The 17,473-nt window shown below is 39.1% G+C and overlaps 1 protein-coding gene across 5 annotated transcripts in view; it reads right to left on the bottom strand.

Moving 5' to 3' along the window:
- Positions 1–2,545: 2,545 nt before the first annotated feature.
- The window catches only part of NCOA6 (nuclear receptor coactivator 6), a 63,223-nt gene continuing 48,295 nt past the window's right edge, over positions 2,546–17,473 (bottom strand). For all 5 annotated transcript variants that reach the window (XM_067554455.1, XM_067554458.1, XM_067554454.1 and 2 more), the window contains 2 exons: positions 8,356–8,504; positions 2,546–3,161 (listed from right to left, as the gene is read on the bottom strand). In XM_067554455.1, the coding sequence (XP_067410556.1) occupies positions 3,115–3,161; positions 8,356–8,504 (196 nt within the window). In that variant the 3' untranslated portion in view covers positions 2,546–3,114. The remainder of the gene's footprint in view (positions 3,162–8,355; positions 8,505–17,473) is intronic.

Genomic DNA, 17,473 nt, shown 5'->3' with positions numbered 1-17,473 from the left:
ACATGTTTATAGGAGGCATCTGGGATTAGTGAACTCTGAAGAATGGTGCACTGGACTTGGGGGGAGGGGGAGGGGGGGCTACACACTCAGCAGTGGAGCAGGAATCGGAAACAAAGAGAAGGCAAAGAAAACAGGATAGAGATGAAAGGATGCAAAGCAGACAAACCTCAGTGACAGTGTGGAAAGGAACGAACTTGATACTAGCTAGCAGATTCCCCAGTAACCAGCCATGCAATATCATCCATAACTGCACCTGCACAAGCTGTAGCTTGTTTACATGGGGAAATTTACCAGTATGACTCTACCGGTACAATAATACCACTTTAGGTATACTAGTACAACTTCCTAGGCAGACTTTTTTCCCCCAGCATAAGAATACCTTTTTCCAGTTGAGTTTATATTGGCTTTTGGAAGTGGATTAAGTAAAGCAGGAAAAAGGCACTCATTCTGGAAAATGTGTCAAAGTGGAGAATTACAATTTTACCACACTAGTCAAACTGATATCTGGGTATAGTATACTGGTAAATTTCCCTGAGCAAACAAGCCCTAAGGTTTGGTAGGAACCTCAGAGGCTAGATTTGTTTTTCCTCTCCTAAAAGCCAGGTAGGAGCCCTATGCTGATCATCTCCACCAGGCTGCTTCTTTGATCCAACAATTTTCAGTCAATGTAAATGCCAACAGAGGTTCATTAGCTCCCCTCTCCCACAGAGGGGAAATGAATGCCAAGGGTCGGAGCAATTGCACTATCCACCTCAACCCACAAGGGTCCAGAGAAGTCAAGTGAAGCTACACTAACCATACTAGAGTCCAGACAGAACCTTCCAGTTCAAAAAGACACACACTGCAACGTTTATATGTGGAAATCGTAACTTCCGGTGCCAGTTGAGTTACATGCTGTCAGAGTCTAGGATTTCCAAACAGTAGTCAGATGTGCTTCAAGAACAAGAGGAGTTTTATATTAGACATCCACAATAAAAAGGGGACTAATTCAGAGCCATTCTCACAGGAAAAGCAAATTTAGGGGAATTAAATGATTTAGGGGACAGGTATTGGGATACAGAGCTTCTCACCTCAAGGTCAGAATTGTCCCAAATGGATAGGATGGTTTAGTGGCTTTTAAATCTGGTGGTTTTGGCTCCAGCTCCCATCACAAAAAATTTCACCATAACTGGCCTCATTGCTGGCAATATCCACAGCCATGCCAACAATGGCATGGTAAGAGAGACTAAATTACCCTCTTCCTGATAGGTCTGGTCACTCAAGTTTCAGGTTCATTGGTAGGATAGCGTGGAGAAGACTGCATTGCCATTACACACTTTACACCTCTTCTGTGGAAAAAGTGGAGCTTAGTTTTCACAAATATCACCCCAGGAGTTTTCACCAGCATAACAAATAAAATGTAAGGCAAGACTTAAAGAAAGTATAAGTAAAGCCAGGGTTCTCTCTTATCACGTTCCCTAAAATCTTAGTGTAAATATGCCATGTGGCGCTCTTGCTGAGTCTGATCCAGGTCCCATTAAAGTCACTGGGAGTTTTGCCATCAACTTCAATTAGAACAAGACCAGATGCAGTGTGATCTCAAAGTAAGAAAAAACAAATATTAAAATAGCTTAGTTTTACATCTTAGTTTGTTGAAGATGGTAGGCTTTGAAGGAAGCAGAAGTGTGGAGGTTGGAAGTGGAAAGGTAGACTAATTGCCCCTTTTCAGTGTTTTGGCAAAATCTCGGTGAGCCATGTTGCCTACTGCTAGCTTGTTAATATCCCTGCAGCAGGAGTGGGTAGATTTTGTTTGTTTTTTTTGGAGAAACTGATTTTGTACAGTAATTCAAGGTATCAAAACAGCATGACTGAATGTGGCACTCTGGGGGAAGTTAACAGTTTCAGGGCACAGGTAACATCTGCCATTTGGCCCTTGCCCAGAACAGAAATTTTTCCTCTGAAGTTTTATATGCAAAGGCTCAGCTTTCTGGTGCAGCTGCTGACCAACCAACATTTTCTGCACAATAGAGCTTATTTGCCACTTTATGTTCCAGAGATTTTTTTTACAAGGTGTAATATTTGTGAAAATTGCCTGTGTGCAAGGTAACAGGCAATCTAGGAAGACTTGTTTCTCGACTTCTTACCATGAAAGCTTCCCAGCACAGGAAGGCTGACCTACATTCTCTTGTAGGACACATGAGCAAGTCACCACTGACCCCAGAATACTTGTTCAGATAAACCTTCCAGGTACCAGATTTCAGAAAGTCTCCAAACCATTTAGTACAGCATTCTTCTGTGCAACATCTTCTTCTTGGTGAAAACTTCCACATGGAGAAAGCTCTCTTTTGGAGTTTCTTGGCCCATATTAAACGCATGCACCGTAAAGGCTGGGGTGGACTTTGAATATTTTCTTGCTTTGCAACAACTGCACTAGTTAATTCATTTGTGGTTAAACAAATTCCTCTTTAAAGCTCCAAATAAGGAGCTTGTAGGCTGAGGGCTTCAAATAATCCATTCAATCTCCCCACACAGTATTATGCTGCTGCTAATAATAAAACAAGCCAAATTATAGGACAACATTTATTTAGAGCATTAGGGATTCCACATTATACAAACCCTTAAATTTATTTTCATTTCACTGGTCCATTTCTACAACAAATACATCAGATCTACTTTATAATAAAATTATTTACATTTCCAAACAAGACTGGGTTTGCTTGTAACCCTCTTACTGCTATTCACATACAGTACTTAAAAACAACAGCACAATACATCATTTTAATACCTAAAAATGACAACCCTGTCATCTAATTTTTTTTAATTAAAAGTGGAAATTTAGAAATAAGTTTACAACTGCCTTTCCCTGCTCCTCCCTTGTATTTCTTACAACACATTAACCTAATGTGCTAACTCTGGACTTCATCTTACAATACCAGAGGGTTTAACAATAACCCAAATTTTTATATTCATTTATTTGTTTTTAGAAAAAAACTTGCATTTACTGGGAATAGCATAATATTAAAATGACTTACTGTACAGAATTTTATTCTTTTATAAAAAAGAAAAATCACAGCTCAAAATTGCTATTGGTAGAATTCACACTCATTTACAAGTCTCAGGTTTCCATGCAGTAATTTACTTGGATTTTCTTCTCTTTGACTGCATTGCACTGGCATTCGTTTCTGAAATTAAAAGAAAAACCTGTGGATGCTAAGCTGGTAAGCCTGTCAAGAGAGGCACACAAATTGCCTTTTTACATTTTAACAAACACACTGCAGGGGAGGGAAATTCTTAGACTGTGAGCCCCAGAGGGCAGGGATTGCATCTCATCCTGAATTTGTACAGCACCCACCACAATGGGTCCCTGATCCTGATTGAGGCCTTTATGGAGATAGGACAATCCCAAAAAAATAATAATAAACTCTCAGTAGCTTCTGTTACAAGGATGTGGGCAAATAGTTTCCCAGTTCACAGGGGTGTTGTGAGGCTTAACATTTGCAAAGCTCTAAGATCCTTGGCCGAAAGTTGCTGTATAAATATTACTGTATTAGCTCTCATTATGATTCTGCCACCTTGCAAAGAACTGCCACAAAAATAACCCCCATGAAACATTACACATGGCTTGAAGGACCTGAACTACAGTTACACATGCAGTGCTTAGGCACTACAGAGATGGGTGCTATAGAAATCTGTACCTTTTAAGTGCAGAATATATTGGTCCCACTACAGAGAGAACTTCAGTCCTGATGTAACACAACATGGCAAGTTACAAAACACTGTAGCTCTTCAGCAGAGGAAACAGACATACTTAAGAAGCTCGAATGAAAATAGAGCACATTTCAAGTGCACTTACTAAAGTGCACTCAAAATTTCCATGTTAAAGCAGGAAGAAAAATATTGAGCAAAGACTGAAGAAACTTATATCCTTACAATTTTAACTAAATACAACATCGTACAAGTTTGGGATGATTCTTTGGCTCTTTACAACGTTTTCTGAATACTACCCTTCTATATCAATATGCATTTTAAAATTGGTGGGGAAAACAGTGTTGCAGGGCAACAAAGGAAAAAAAAACTGAAATACAGTGTGCAATTCTGGTCTCTTGTGTGAATTCACACTGGAACAGATGAATTCAAATTGGAACAGATGCAGAGAAAGGCTACTAGGATGAGCAGAGGAATGGAGAACCTGCCTCACAAGAGGAGACTTAAGGAACAAAACGAAGGCTGAGGGGAGATATGATTGCTCTCTATAAATATATCAGAAGGATAAACACCAGGGAGGGAGAGGAGTTATTTAAGCCAAGGGCCAATGCTGGAACAAGAACAAATGGATATAAACTGGTAGTCAACAAGCTTAGGCTTGCAATTAGATACCCTTGCAATGAGATTAGTGGAGGCAAAAAACCAAATTTGTTTCAAAACTGAGTTTAGTAAGTTTATGGAGGGGATGGTATGATGAGGTTACCTACAATGGCATATGGCCCATCTGTGACTGCTATTAGCAAATACCTCCAACAGCTGGAGATGGGACCCTATATGGGGAGGGCTCTGAGTTACTACAGAGAATTCTTTGCCAGGGTTCTGGCTGTTGGGTCTTGCTAAAATGCTCAGGGTCCAACTGACTGCCATATATGTGGTCAGGAAAGAATTTTTCTGAGTTCAGATTGGTAGAAGTCTGGGAAAAGGGGGAGTTTTCCTTCCTTTGCAGCTTGGGACATGGATCACTTGCTGGTTTGAACTAGAGTAAACGATGGATTCTCAGTAACTTGAAGCTTTCAAATCAAGATTTGAGGACTTCAGTAACTCAGCCAGAGGTTATGGGCCTACTGCCAGAGTTCGTGGGTGAGGTTCTGTGGCCTGCGATGTGCAGATGGTCAGACTAGAGGATCATTATGGTCTCTTATGGCCTTAAAGTCTATGAGTCTATGAAACACAATGGCACTTCTTTGAACCCATTAAATGGCACTGTAGTAACTTTTTATTCACGTTGACTTTACAAAATTTGCTTAATCAGAAGTGATAATAATGAAGGCTGCAGCCAGGCATGTTCCAACGGTTCTCAAGAGTATCAATTCAATACCACTACTCAGAAGTGAACTGCACTAATCAGCATGATTTATACCAACTGGAGTTTTACTCCTATAAATCCATACCTGTCAGTTGAGTTTAGTTCCAAGCAGTGGTGCTGTAGTCATATCCTTTGGCCACAAGCAACATTAACTGTAGGGCTTGTTTTCTGTTTATATTAGAATTTCTGGTGTTTGGTACAATAAATGGCAAACAGCCACCATTATATGGAGCACTGTTTCAATCACTCACTTTTGAAGCAAATATTGTCTAATGTCTTCTAAATATCACTGCAATTCTAACACCTGTCACAACCTAAAACTACAAACTAAAGCATGCCACATATGTAATGATCACTTAAAACTGACTCAGTTTGCCCAGCTCTACAACTGGCTTTGGGCTGCATCTTCCTTGCTACCTTTCATACACCAGCTGGTCTGCCATGCTACAACCCGCTCCTCATTTAAATCCTTCCCATAGAGCCACTTCTTCCAAAATGCCTACAAGAACTAGCTAAGTCATCAACGTATTTATCTTCCAAAAATATCTTTTACTCCATCTTATTGTGCACTAGGTCTTTGCTTAGAGAAACTGCATGACCTCTCCAATCCCTCACTGTACAGTGTCTGAATTCAGTTTGTATGCTTCTTAGTGCATGGATTGTGTTTTTATTTGTACTGGGAGGCACCTAACACATTCCTGAGTGCACTTAAAATAATAAATGCACTTTTTTTTTTTTTTTTTAAATAAAAAGGTTCCCATTCACTATTAAAAAGGTAGAACATATAGGAGTATGCACAAATGACAAACTTCTTCAGGTTCTATCAGCTACCTTGCTAGCTGTGCCATGCATAGTGTGTTGTCACACAAAAATTCTTGGGTTTTTTTTTTTCCATTTTTGTCTTTGGGCCTGAATTTGTCCAATCACCTAAATGGGGGAAAAAAAAATAATCCAGGCCCTATGTACAACTTGGGAAGATGTGGCAGCTTTAGATACATGGTTAATAAAGGAGGCTTTTATTTAATTAAATAGGAAAATGAATAGTGCAACAAATTTGTTGTTTATTCTGATACTAAATACCATTTATTTTATGCTGTTCCCACATTTTCAGTTTCAAAATGCCATAAATTGTCTGTCATCTTTAGGTTTTAGAATTAATCCATTACAATGGAAGGGGCAGGTCATACTTCCCAATACTATTGTTTCAGGCTACCTCAAACTCAGGAAGACATCACTGTATCACTCTACATTCTGTTCACATTTTCAAACTTCTTTAAAACCATCAAAGATAATTAATTTTTAAATGAAAAATGAGATCATGGAGCACAAGTTCTGCTACAGGAAGTGAATTTCATGGCCATAGAATTTGCAGAACATGTAGATACATTAACATAGTTTTTGATACTCATGACAATACTGTATTTAGCTGGAAGTGCTCTCTGGACACTTTGATGGTAAAAATGTATGGGAAAATGTTGCTGAATTTAATTTGATCAATTTCCTTTTATTATAAATCTGTGTTATTCCTTTATGTTCTATGTTATCTTTAAAACATTGGTTGAAAAATTCCTCTTTGCATTCTCTCTACACCATTATATAAGTCTCACCTACCAGAACTTTACTGACATAAGACTGACCCCTTCATCTTAATGTACACTTAAAAGTTAGGTCGACACAGGTATGCTAGTCAAGGAAGTGAAAAACCATACCCTGACTGACATAGCTATGCTGACCTAATCTCAAGTGTGGATGCTGCTCTGTTGTTGGAAGAACGTTTACATCAACATAAGGCCTGGTCGGTCCACACCTAAAATTTAGGTCGACCTAGCTACTTCGCCCAGGGCTGTGAAAATGCCCTGTGCAATGTGATTAGGTTAACCTGACCCCCACTGTAGATGAAGCTTGGCTGACAGAAGACTTCTTCCATCAACCTAACTATGACTTCTCAAAGGGGTGGATTTGCTATAGCAATGGAAAACCCCGTTTTGCCACTAGAGAGTCCACACTATAGTGCTACGGCAGTGTAGTTGCAGCACTGTAGTTATAGCACTTGCAGTGTAGACCTACCCACAGCTACTGTCATTTAGGGATGTGGTGTTCTTAAACCACCAGGAAAAAAATCATTCTATTGGCGTAGGCGGTCTCTATACTATGGGATTATGCAGGCATAGCTATGCAGTACAGTTTTCATAGTGTGGACGCAGACTTAGACTAATGAGTCGGGAATTCCTAGAACTGTTAGCTTCAGAAATGCAGTATGTGTCAGGAATCAAGGCCTGCAATGGAGCCTCCAGGCAACCTAATCAATGCAGCTGGCCCCTCGTAGGCTGCTGGATTTGCTACACTACCTGATTGGTGGGAAGAGTCAGCAAACTAGCTCTTAAGCCCAGCAGCAGTTTGGTGGCTGCTCAAAGCATTCACCTGGGAGGTGATAGCTCCTGTGCCTACTCGTTCCCAGACTTGCCCTGCCTTGTTCCAGCCCGGATCCATGCCCCACTCCAGATAACCCAGCTCTGACCCTCGGCTCTGGCATCTGGTCTCTGACATCTGCTTTGACCTGCAGCTCCAACCACTAGGTCTGACACTGGCTCCAACCACTAGGCATGACCATCCACATCCCTCTGACACTGCGCACCATGCATTCTACTAGTAAACATGTATGCACCAAACAAATGCTGCATACTTTGTTCCAGACCATAGCCCTTAGAGAAATAAGACACTCCAGCAACTGCAGATGCCATGGGTTAATATCTGTAACTTTAGGATTTCACACGTTCTTAGACAGAACAGCTGCGGATGTGTGCGCTAACAGATGACACTCTTCTACTCTCTCAGACAGTCATCCAGGTGGTATTCTAAACCTGCCTGAGCAGCAGAACAAGAACATTTTGGCTTTGTGAAAGCTGGTCAAATACTTGAAAAAGCACTTGTCTCATTTCTCTCAGACTTTAGGAAAAGTGTCACTGTTTTGCTTGAGTACAGTTCTTTCAATGTCTGCCCATTAGATTTTTTTGATTGATTCATTTTTTAATGCTATGTTAATGAACACTATAGAAAACAAGTTTAATGGTGGAAAATTTGCATGCAGTAGATTTACTGCAGGCACAGAACTATGTAAATTTCTTAACTCCAGCCTGTCTCTAACCCATCAGTACTAACTATAGGGTTAGGAGCATACACGGCACACAATATTTACAGGCTGTAAACCGTAGGCATGGTACACTTCTTCAAAGTAACATGATTATTATTTGGGAAACAACTTCACTTCCTTCCCACTCCACAATAAGGATGCCTGTGCATTTTACCTTTTGCAGTGCTAGATGCAGATGATGGCCTGGAGGATCTCTTGCGCTGTCCATTCTCTACAGTTTCCTGTGAAGCAGCAGATTCCTCTGTTCTTGAATTTCTTCTACTCGGTGTTTTAGACTTTTCACAACTTTCTTTTGCCTCATTACTAATAAAGTGGAACAAAATATTTCTGATGAAGTGCAAGAATCTTTTTTTATGCAGTTCATTAGACAAGCATACTGGTACCAGTTCCAGACTTTTAGCACTGAATATATGAAATGCTAGGAATACTAGAAGAGAACATTTTCAACATTCAAAAGACCAAGAAATTAGATATTTAAATGGTCACCAGATACCACCACTACCGAAGTCTAGGAAAAGTCTTGGGTTACATAAGAAACTGTTATAGTAAGTAAAGCCCTACTTAACTTGCAATATTGCAGATTCCATAATATTAGGCTTCCACTACTCTCAGCCCAGGTGGCCGACAGCAGAAAATCACGGAAAAGTAATAGACTATTACCACAAATAAGAAGATCCATTATTACTTTTCTGCAGGGTGGATTGATTTAAATGAAGGCGATTTAAATCACCAAGAGAAAATCATTTTTTTAAATCAAGTTTTCCACTGATACTTCACATATTTCTTAAACAATGGTGCAAATCTGATCACTAAAACATGTTAATTTACAACTCAATACAGTATATTACTACATCTTTTTGTTATTTTTTAGATAATAAAAATCAAGTTAATTTAGGAAATAGTTCATAATACTCATTACCTATGCCAAACTGCAGATTCAGCAGCAGTACATTAGGAATGGTAAGAACTCTCTCTCTCTCTCACACACACACACACACACACACACACACACTCTTATATTTTATTAAAATAAATCTTAAATGTTACATAAATGTTTCACATGTGCAATTGCAGCAGTCTCCTGAGTTGCCAGCTGACCTTAAAACTTTTTTTTTTAATTTTCAAATTTTATTAACTCTAGCAGACAAGTCATCACAACACTAAACACACACTGTCCTTAAAACTTCTACAACTAGCTCTCATCTTCCCCACTCCCACTGTCATTTTTATTCATAGACAAACAGAAATACGAGTTTTCCTGCTTTTTCAACTCCCAGTCGATTTCTTAGCTTTGAGTGAAAAATACCAAATGATGAAAATATTCTCTGTGCCTGCAGAGGAAGCTACTGCTGTGAAAAGTTGGCTTAGCAACTGAAGAAACTCTGTTTCAAGGTGCCTGGCTAATGATTTCCACCAATTCAGGGGAGTGACTTTGTTCAAAAAATCATCAGCAAACATGTATTGTTTAAATGGTTCCACTCCAGACCTGAAATATATTATGACTGGCATAACTGAGGAGTGATTTTGAGATGCCCATGCCATGGAAGCATCATCTTCTTCAGAAGTTAGGTATCCACCTTTATATCTGGGATCGAGAATGTTCGCAAGAAAATGAGGTTGAGTTAGTGCTTGATCCATTCGCTTCTTTATTGCCCGAAGTTTAACTTTCTGGTTAGGTATTTCTTTCTTCAATGTCTCTTGAAGTGTCTTCCAAATTTCAACAGCATCAGCAATGCAGCAACAATTTCCTTGAAGTTTGTTTAAGGCTGTGGATATAGGCTTCAGTATACTGAGCATATCCTCTACATTCCTCTTTAATTCAATGTTAGATAAAATAGATGGAAGTATCTCATCCAAAGTATCATGGTTTTCTTCACAAAGTTTTATGAGAATAAGTCAGTTCTTAATAAATTGTTCAAAATAATCAGCCACAGAATTCCATCGAACATCTTGAGGGAGAATTAGTTTGGATCCTCCTGCTCTCTTCAGTGAAGCTGAAGCAAAATGGTTGTTATGGAAGTATTTTGCAACTTCAACATTTTCTTTTATTCCTGGAGAAGACGTACTTAAATCATTGGCTAAAAGATGCATTAAATGGGCACTGCAGCCATGTTATTAAAGAGCATCCTTCTGTTTCTTCTTCTTCTAAGTATCTTCCCATCTTTGCCACGTTTGCAGCATTGTCTGTGACAAAACTGCACACGACAGTTGAATTTTGTTCACAGTTTATTACACTTTCCCTGCCACATTTTTTAAATATTCTGTTGTGTGTGCATTTCCCAATGTATCTATTGTTCCTGAAAGATATGCAGCCCCGTCTTCTGTTGTCACACAGGCACATATTACTGGATCATTGTGTACATTGCTCCACCCATCAAGGCTTAAAGTGGCAAATTGCCCCTCAGTATTTCTTGCAGACTGTTCAAGTTCCTTCTCATACATTGTATCTAGCAACTTTCCACCAATGTCTGCTCTACCAGGTGGAGTGTAGCCTGGTGGTAAGGTCAGCCATGTCAATGAAGTGTTTATTGTTAACAATGCGAAAAGGAGATAAATGAGCCGAGCAATCTTTTCATCAATGGTGTCTTGTTGGTATTTGCTGGTCCTTACTACAAACCCATTGGGTTTACTGGATGATTGAAATCTTTTGCTTGCTACTGATACTTCGTTGCCTGAAATACGTTTAGTTGCAGCACTGCTGCTAAGAGTACCAATGGATGACTCTGAAGCTGTTGAAGATAGAAGTCACAGTCAAAGTCTCTTATGCTTAAATGGAATCCTGAAACAAAATTAAAAAATGATTTTGAACAGCCGTTCTTCTCAGTTCTTCTCACTCCATTATTCAGTTATCATTTACATTTTTTTCATCAAGGATGCAGATCCAATTCCAAATTACCAAAAAAGTGAAGACTGACTGCACTTAGAGTGCACTTAATTTTGGAGTAGCCCCATAGAATTCACTTGCACTTCTATTTTTTGAGAGAACAAGTATAGGATGGGGTTCCCTTGGGAAAGCGGAGTTATGCTGAAGTAAAATAGGGAATAGATTTATGGCATCACCATTATGGTCTGTGGCCATGATGTTCCAAAATAAGGGGCATGTATTATGTAACATAAAATAAGAAAATTACACCCAGTAAGATTTCTCTTACCGCAGTTTTTTGTACCGTATACTTGGGTGATAGATTCTAAACCTAGTTACCTAATTAAACAAGCCATAAGGATTAGCTAAGATAAACTTTTTTTTCTAGCAATATCCAACATAGCAAACAGCTTGGGAATTTACTTGTTAAATCACACTTATGTTGAAAGGCATAGAGAGAGTCTTGAAGAATGATGCATTGCAAAGTGAATTATTTAAGTTACTAACCAGTTGATCCACATTGTTCTTCAGACTGATCCATATCTTCATTCACATCATTTTCCCCCAATAAGCAGTTTTCATTATGATTTTTCATTCTTGCAGCTAGGCCCTGCATCTCCTTCTTGCACTGCTTACACTTGACACACTTTCCATTTTTACCGAGGGAAGGAATTTCTTCAAAATATTCCCAGATAGGGGGTCTCTTACACCCAGAAGCCATGACAGTTTTTCTGTGGCAAAAGTGTGAGGGAATATAGGAAGCTGTCTGTGTACTGAATAGTGTCTTCCCTTTTTCTTTCCAGTCCACTCCACTGTTCCTTTCTACTCTGCATCCGCCCTTTGTCTCTCTGTCTTTAAGACAGTGTCTTAACTAACTCCTTTGCCTTGCTTGGCCCAGCTCCACCACCACATTAGCACAGAACAACAACGATCCTATCCAGCCTGTGTCTTTCTTTGCACATGTGACTTTAGTCTGCAGAGAAACAGAAACTGAAAGCCCAGAACTTTCAAGAAGCAAGAGCTGGTAGTTAGGCTGGACAGACTAGAGCCATTAATTCATTTTTATGAGACCGTAAGTGTAGGTTTAGCATGTTTGTGATGAGATTTAATTGCAACTGTTATTTTTTAAATGAGAGAAATTTAGTATTTTATTGATGATTTTTAAAATAAAAAAAATCTGATTTAAATTAAAAAACCCACTTTTTTATTTTAAAAGATCATTGATTTTTATCCACCCTGCTTTTCTGCAATTTTTCATGGTTTGTCTGCAACTCAGCTGCAATTCTTTGACAATCATTGTGCAATTTAAATAGAACCTTACTAATAAGGAAATACAGAAATTAAGTTGCAGATGAACACAAGGGAGAACTGTGAATTTTTAAGAAGGGACTGTTGTCAATTATTTTGTACAACTAAGAAGAGTTGCTTCACTAGTGCGTTGGAGGATAGGATTAGAATTCCAAATGATCTGGACAAACTGGAAAGATGGTCTGAAGTAAATAGGATGGAATTCAGCAAAGAAATGCAAAGTACTCCACCTAGGAAAGAACAATCTTGCACACATACAAAATGGGAAAGGATTCCCTATGAAAGAGTACTGCAGAAAGGGATCTAGGGGTCATAGTGGATCGCAAGCTAAATATGAGTCAACAGTGTAACGCTGCTGCAAAAAAAGCAAACATCATTCTGGGATGTATTAGCAGGAGTGTTGTAAGCAAGACACAAGAAGTAATTCTTCCACTCTACTCCACGCTGCTTAAGCCTCTAATGGAGTATTGTGTCCAGTTCTGGGCACCATACATCAGGAAAGATGTGGACAAAATGAAGAAAGTCCAGAGAAGAGCAACAAAAATAATTAAAGGTCTAGAAAACATGACCTATGAAGGAAGATTGAAAAAACTGGGTTTGTGCAGTCTGAAAAAAAGACCAGGGGTGCAGGGGGGCCGAGACATGATAACAGTTTTTAAGTAAATGAAAGGTTGTTACAAGCAGGAGGGAGAAAAAATTGTTCTCCTTAACCTCTAAAGATAGGACAAAAAGCAATGGGCTTAAATTGTAGCAAGAGTGGTTTAGGTTGGACATTAGGAAAATCTTCCTGTCAGAGTAGTTAAGCACTGGAATAAAATTGCCTAGGGAGGTTGTGAAATCTCCAACACTGGAGATTTTTAAGACGAAGTTAGACAAACACCTGTCAGGGATGGTCTAGATAATGCTTGGTCCTGCCATAAGTGCAGGGGACTGGCCTAGATGACCTCAGGTCCCTTCCAGTCCTACGATTCTATGATCTTTTTAAATGATTGATTCCCAGACCTAAACAAGTTTTATAAGTGTGGGTTTAATGCTTTACAAAAAACTAACAACGAAGTGCAGTTCTGCCATGAAAAGTTATTCTATGATATTATTATGGGGCTCCACGTTTATTTTCTTTCATGGCAGATTAGCAGTGCTTCATTTTCTTATTTCTACCAGCCCTGAAAATTCACCTTGTGCTCTAAGAATCAAGTTAAGTTATTTTCTTCTCATACACGAACACTAATAAATTTCACCGATGTATGCTGTGTTGTTGTAGCCATCCCAGCCACAGGATGTTAGAGAGACAAGGTAGATGAGGCAATATCATTTATTGGACAAACGTCTGTTGGTGAGACAGACAAGCTTTCGACCTACAGAGTGCTTTCCCAGATTTAGGAAAGGTACTCAGAATGCCATAGCTAAATGCAAGGTTGAACAGAGGTTAGCAGAAGCCGTTAGCACATAGTCGAAGGAACCATTCAAGGTGAAGCGGCCCATTAACACTTCTGCAGTCATAGCACAAAAATGAGGGAAGTAGGTTAGGGGGTTACATATTGTTGTAATAAGCCATAAATCCAGTGTCCTTCTTAAGACCATGACTAGACCCTACCTACCAGAACATATGCAAAACCTGCAGACATATCTCCACTGGTACAATGGTTAGTACTCCCCCCAAACACCTTTCAAGATCCACCGGTCCTACACGCCTATCACAACATGTGGAGTACCCCATCCAGTGCACTAAATGCCCCAACAACTATGTTGGTGAAACCAGACAATCATTATGCTCGCGAATGAAATGACACAGAAAAATGATAAAAGACAAACACCATATCACCTGTGGGTGAACACTTTTCACAAAGCAACCACTCCCCTTGTTGGTTTTATAGGGATTAGGAAATCCAAAGCAGCCAGAGGTGACCCTTCCTGAACTGTGAATAACCTTTAGTACTTGGCATGAGGCAGGGCTCTCTGAATGTGCATGATACTTATGCACAATTCTGGAAGTCCACATTCAGCTGGGGTGGATCCTCAACTCCATAAAAATTGACTTGCAGACTTACATAACTTCACTGGGGTTGACAAAGTGACACACACAGTCAAAAATGGAATTACTTGTTTCTGAGTCACTGATAACTCAGAAGAAAATTATCTTGAATGATTCTGGATCAATGTCCTAGCAGGTAAAGCACAAGATGGTGTGTTAGTTGGTATCTGTTACAGACCACCAAATCACACCAGAGAACAGGATGACTAGCTTCTTTGCACCTACCTATAATGTGTAAGAAAAAAATGCGTGATCATGGGTGACATATGTTGGAGGTCTCATTCTGTCAGTACTCAAACATCCTCAGAATTTCTAAATATTACAGATGACAATTTCCTAACAAAGTGTTGCATCCAACACAGGGGAAATTTTATATTAGATCTTGTGTCTTGACTGATGATGGGGAACTGAGCACAGAACAAAAAATTAATGGTAGCTTATGTACAGGTGGTGATGACTTGGATCACATTTATAATGTGAAAACAGAATAAAGTCCAGACCAGTAGTATATATAGTTGTTGCTTTAATAGGGCCAATTTCACAAAGCTGAAAACAATTATGAGACAAATCAGCTGGGAGGAAAATTTGAAATCAGAAAAATCTGAACAACAGCTGTTTAAGAACACTTTACTAGATGCCCCAAAAGCCACAATTGAGGCAGAAGGCTGTTTTGGTTAAGAAAATGACCTGGTTTAAAAGGGAAGTTAAGGCAATTTTAAAATATATATATATAACAAATGGAGGAAAGGGGAAGTCAATAGTAATGAATATAAATCAGAAGTTCAGAACTGTAGACAAATGATAATGGACACAAGGAGAAATCTATGGCCAGCAGAATGAAGAACAATAAAGGTTTTGGGTTTTTTTTGTTTTTTTTTAAAGCATATTAGGAAGAAAAAGAAACCTAACAATGGTATTGGTCCATTACTAGACAGAAATAGTAGAATTATCAATGATAATAATGCAGAAGAAACAGAAGTATCCAATAAAAATTTCTGATGTGTATTTGGGGGAACACAGATGTAGTTATATCATATGATAACACACTTTTCATTCCATTAGTATCTCAGGACGATGTTCAACAGCAGCTACTCAAGTCAGACATTGTTAAATCAGCTGGTCCAGATAATTTGCATCCAAGAGTTTTACAAGAGCTGGCTGAGGAATTTGCTAAACTATTAATATTAATTTTCTATAAGTCTTGGAACACTGGGGAAGTTCCAGAAGACTGAAAGAAAGCTAATGTTTTGCCAACATTTTAAAAGGATAAACAGAAAGATCAGGGTAATTATAGGCCTGTCAGTCTGACACTGATCCCAGGCAAGATAATGCAGTGACTGATACAGGACTGGGAATCAAGAATCCCTTCATGCCAACTCACAAGGGGGTACAAGAATCTCTTGATTCTGGTTTGTACGTTCTGGTTCACTGAAGAATGTCATGTGAGGTCTTCAGTGAAAGCTGGGGTCACACTATTATGAAATGTATGTGCAGATATTCTGTAAGGAGTTATGTAAATATACTGAAAATGTTTTAAAGTCTGTATCAAAGCAGAATTGACAAACATGTTTTGTCAGATGAGGTTTTTCATCTTTCTCTTGTCAGATGTAAATTAAGCACTATAAGCTAACACAATGGATGCCTATTTACATAGAAAGTTGTGAAGCCTACAAGGAAGGAGCACATGTGAAAAGAAAAGACACGGGTGGATATACTGTCTCTGAGTACAGACAATGAAATAGAGGGATGCAAGTAGAACGCACTCCCTTATCCTTCATCTAGGAAGTAAATAAACAGCATATTTACATTCATGACAATGGCAACACCTCAGCTGAAATGCTGCAGAGGACTTTGGTGGTGAGATTAACTTCCTATCTAAAGAAGCGTATCTGTTAAATTCAGTCTCTAGATAGCCGTTTATGGTTTTGCTTTATATGTAACCTTTTGTTTTCAATATCCTTACTCACTATCACTTGAATCTTTGATAATATATTTATAATAAAAACAAGAATAAATGTATCTGTGTGGTGGTGTTAAGCCTGGTGGTGGTCTACTGTTCCTTTGGGGACTGCACACCCAGTGTGTGTGTGTGCTGCCAGTTACAGGGGCGAAATATCACAGGGGAATTCTTCAAAGGGACTCGGAGATAGGGGTGCCCCTATTGTTAACCAGCAAAGCCATGTAAGGGTTGGCCTAGTCCAGAGGCTGACAGGCTGGTGGTGTCAGGGAGCGGATACCCAGCTAAACACAAGTAGGACTCTCTCTTGCTGGAGGCAGGAATAACGAGGTGACTCTCAGTCCTGGGTACCCTGAGAACTATCACAGTGGCCTAGTCAATTAATGAAGAACTAAATTAATGCCAATCAACATGAGTTTAGGGAAAATACATACTGTCAAATTAACTTTGTATCTTTTCTTTAAAATTTGGATGATAAAGGTAATAGATTTAGACTTCTGTAAGACATTTGACTTGGCACCCCTCCATGACATTTTGATTAACAAACTAGAATGACATAAAATTAACACAGCACACATTAAATGGATTAAAGGCTGGATAACTGACAGGGCTCAAAATAGAACTGCAAACGGAATCATCATTGAACAGGTGTGTTTCTAGTGGGATCCCAAAGGGATCGGTTCTTGATCCTATGCTATTTAACATTTTTATCAATGACCTGGAAGAAAACAAAACCATCCCTGATAAAGTTTGCACAAAGATTGGGGGTGGGGAAAACAACAAAGAGTACAGGTCACTCTTACAGAGTGATCTGGATCGCTTGGTAAACTGGGCGCAAGCAAACAATATGCATTTTAATATGGCTATATGTAAAAGTATACATATAGGAAGAAAGAATGCAGGCCATACTTACAGGATAGGAGACTACCCTGAGAAGCAGTGACTCTGAAAAAGACGTGGAGGCCGTGGTGGATAATCAGCTGAACATAAGCTCCCAGTGCAATGCTATGGCCCTAAGAGCAAATGCAATCCTTGGATGCATAAATAGGGAATCTTGAATAGGTGTAGAGAGGCCATTTTATATTTGTATTTAGCAGTGGTGTGACTGCTGC

Source organism: Emydura macquarii, unplaced genomic scaffold (genome assembly GCF_026122565.2).
Source record: "Emydura macquarii macquarii isolate MOO-44397 ecotype Brisbane River unplaced genomic scaffold, CSIRO-AGI_Emac_v2 contig_1483, whole genome shotgun sequence".
Taxonomy (NCBI): domain Eukaryota; kingdom Metazoa; phylum Chordata; order Testudines; family Chelidae; genus Emydura; species Emydura macquarii.
This window is presented reverse-complemented; position numbering and strand designations above follow the sequence as displayed.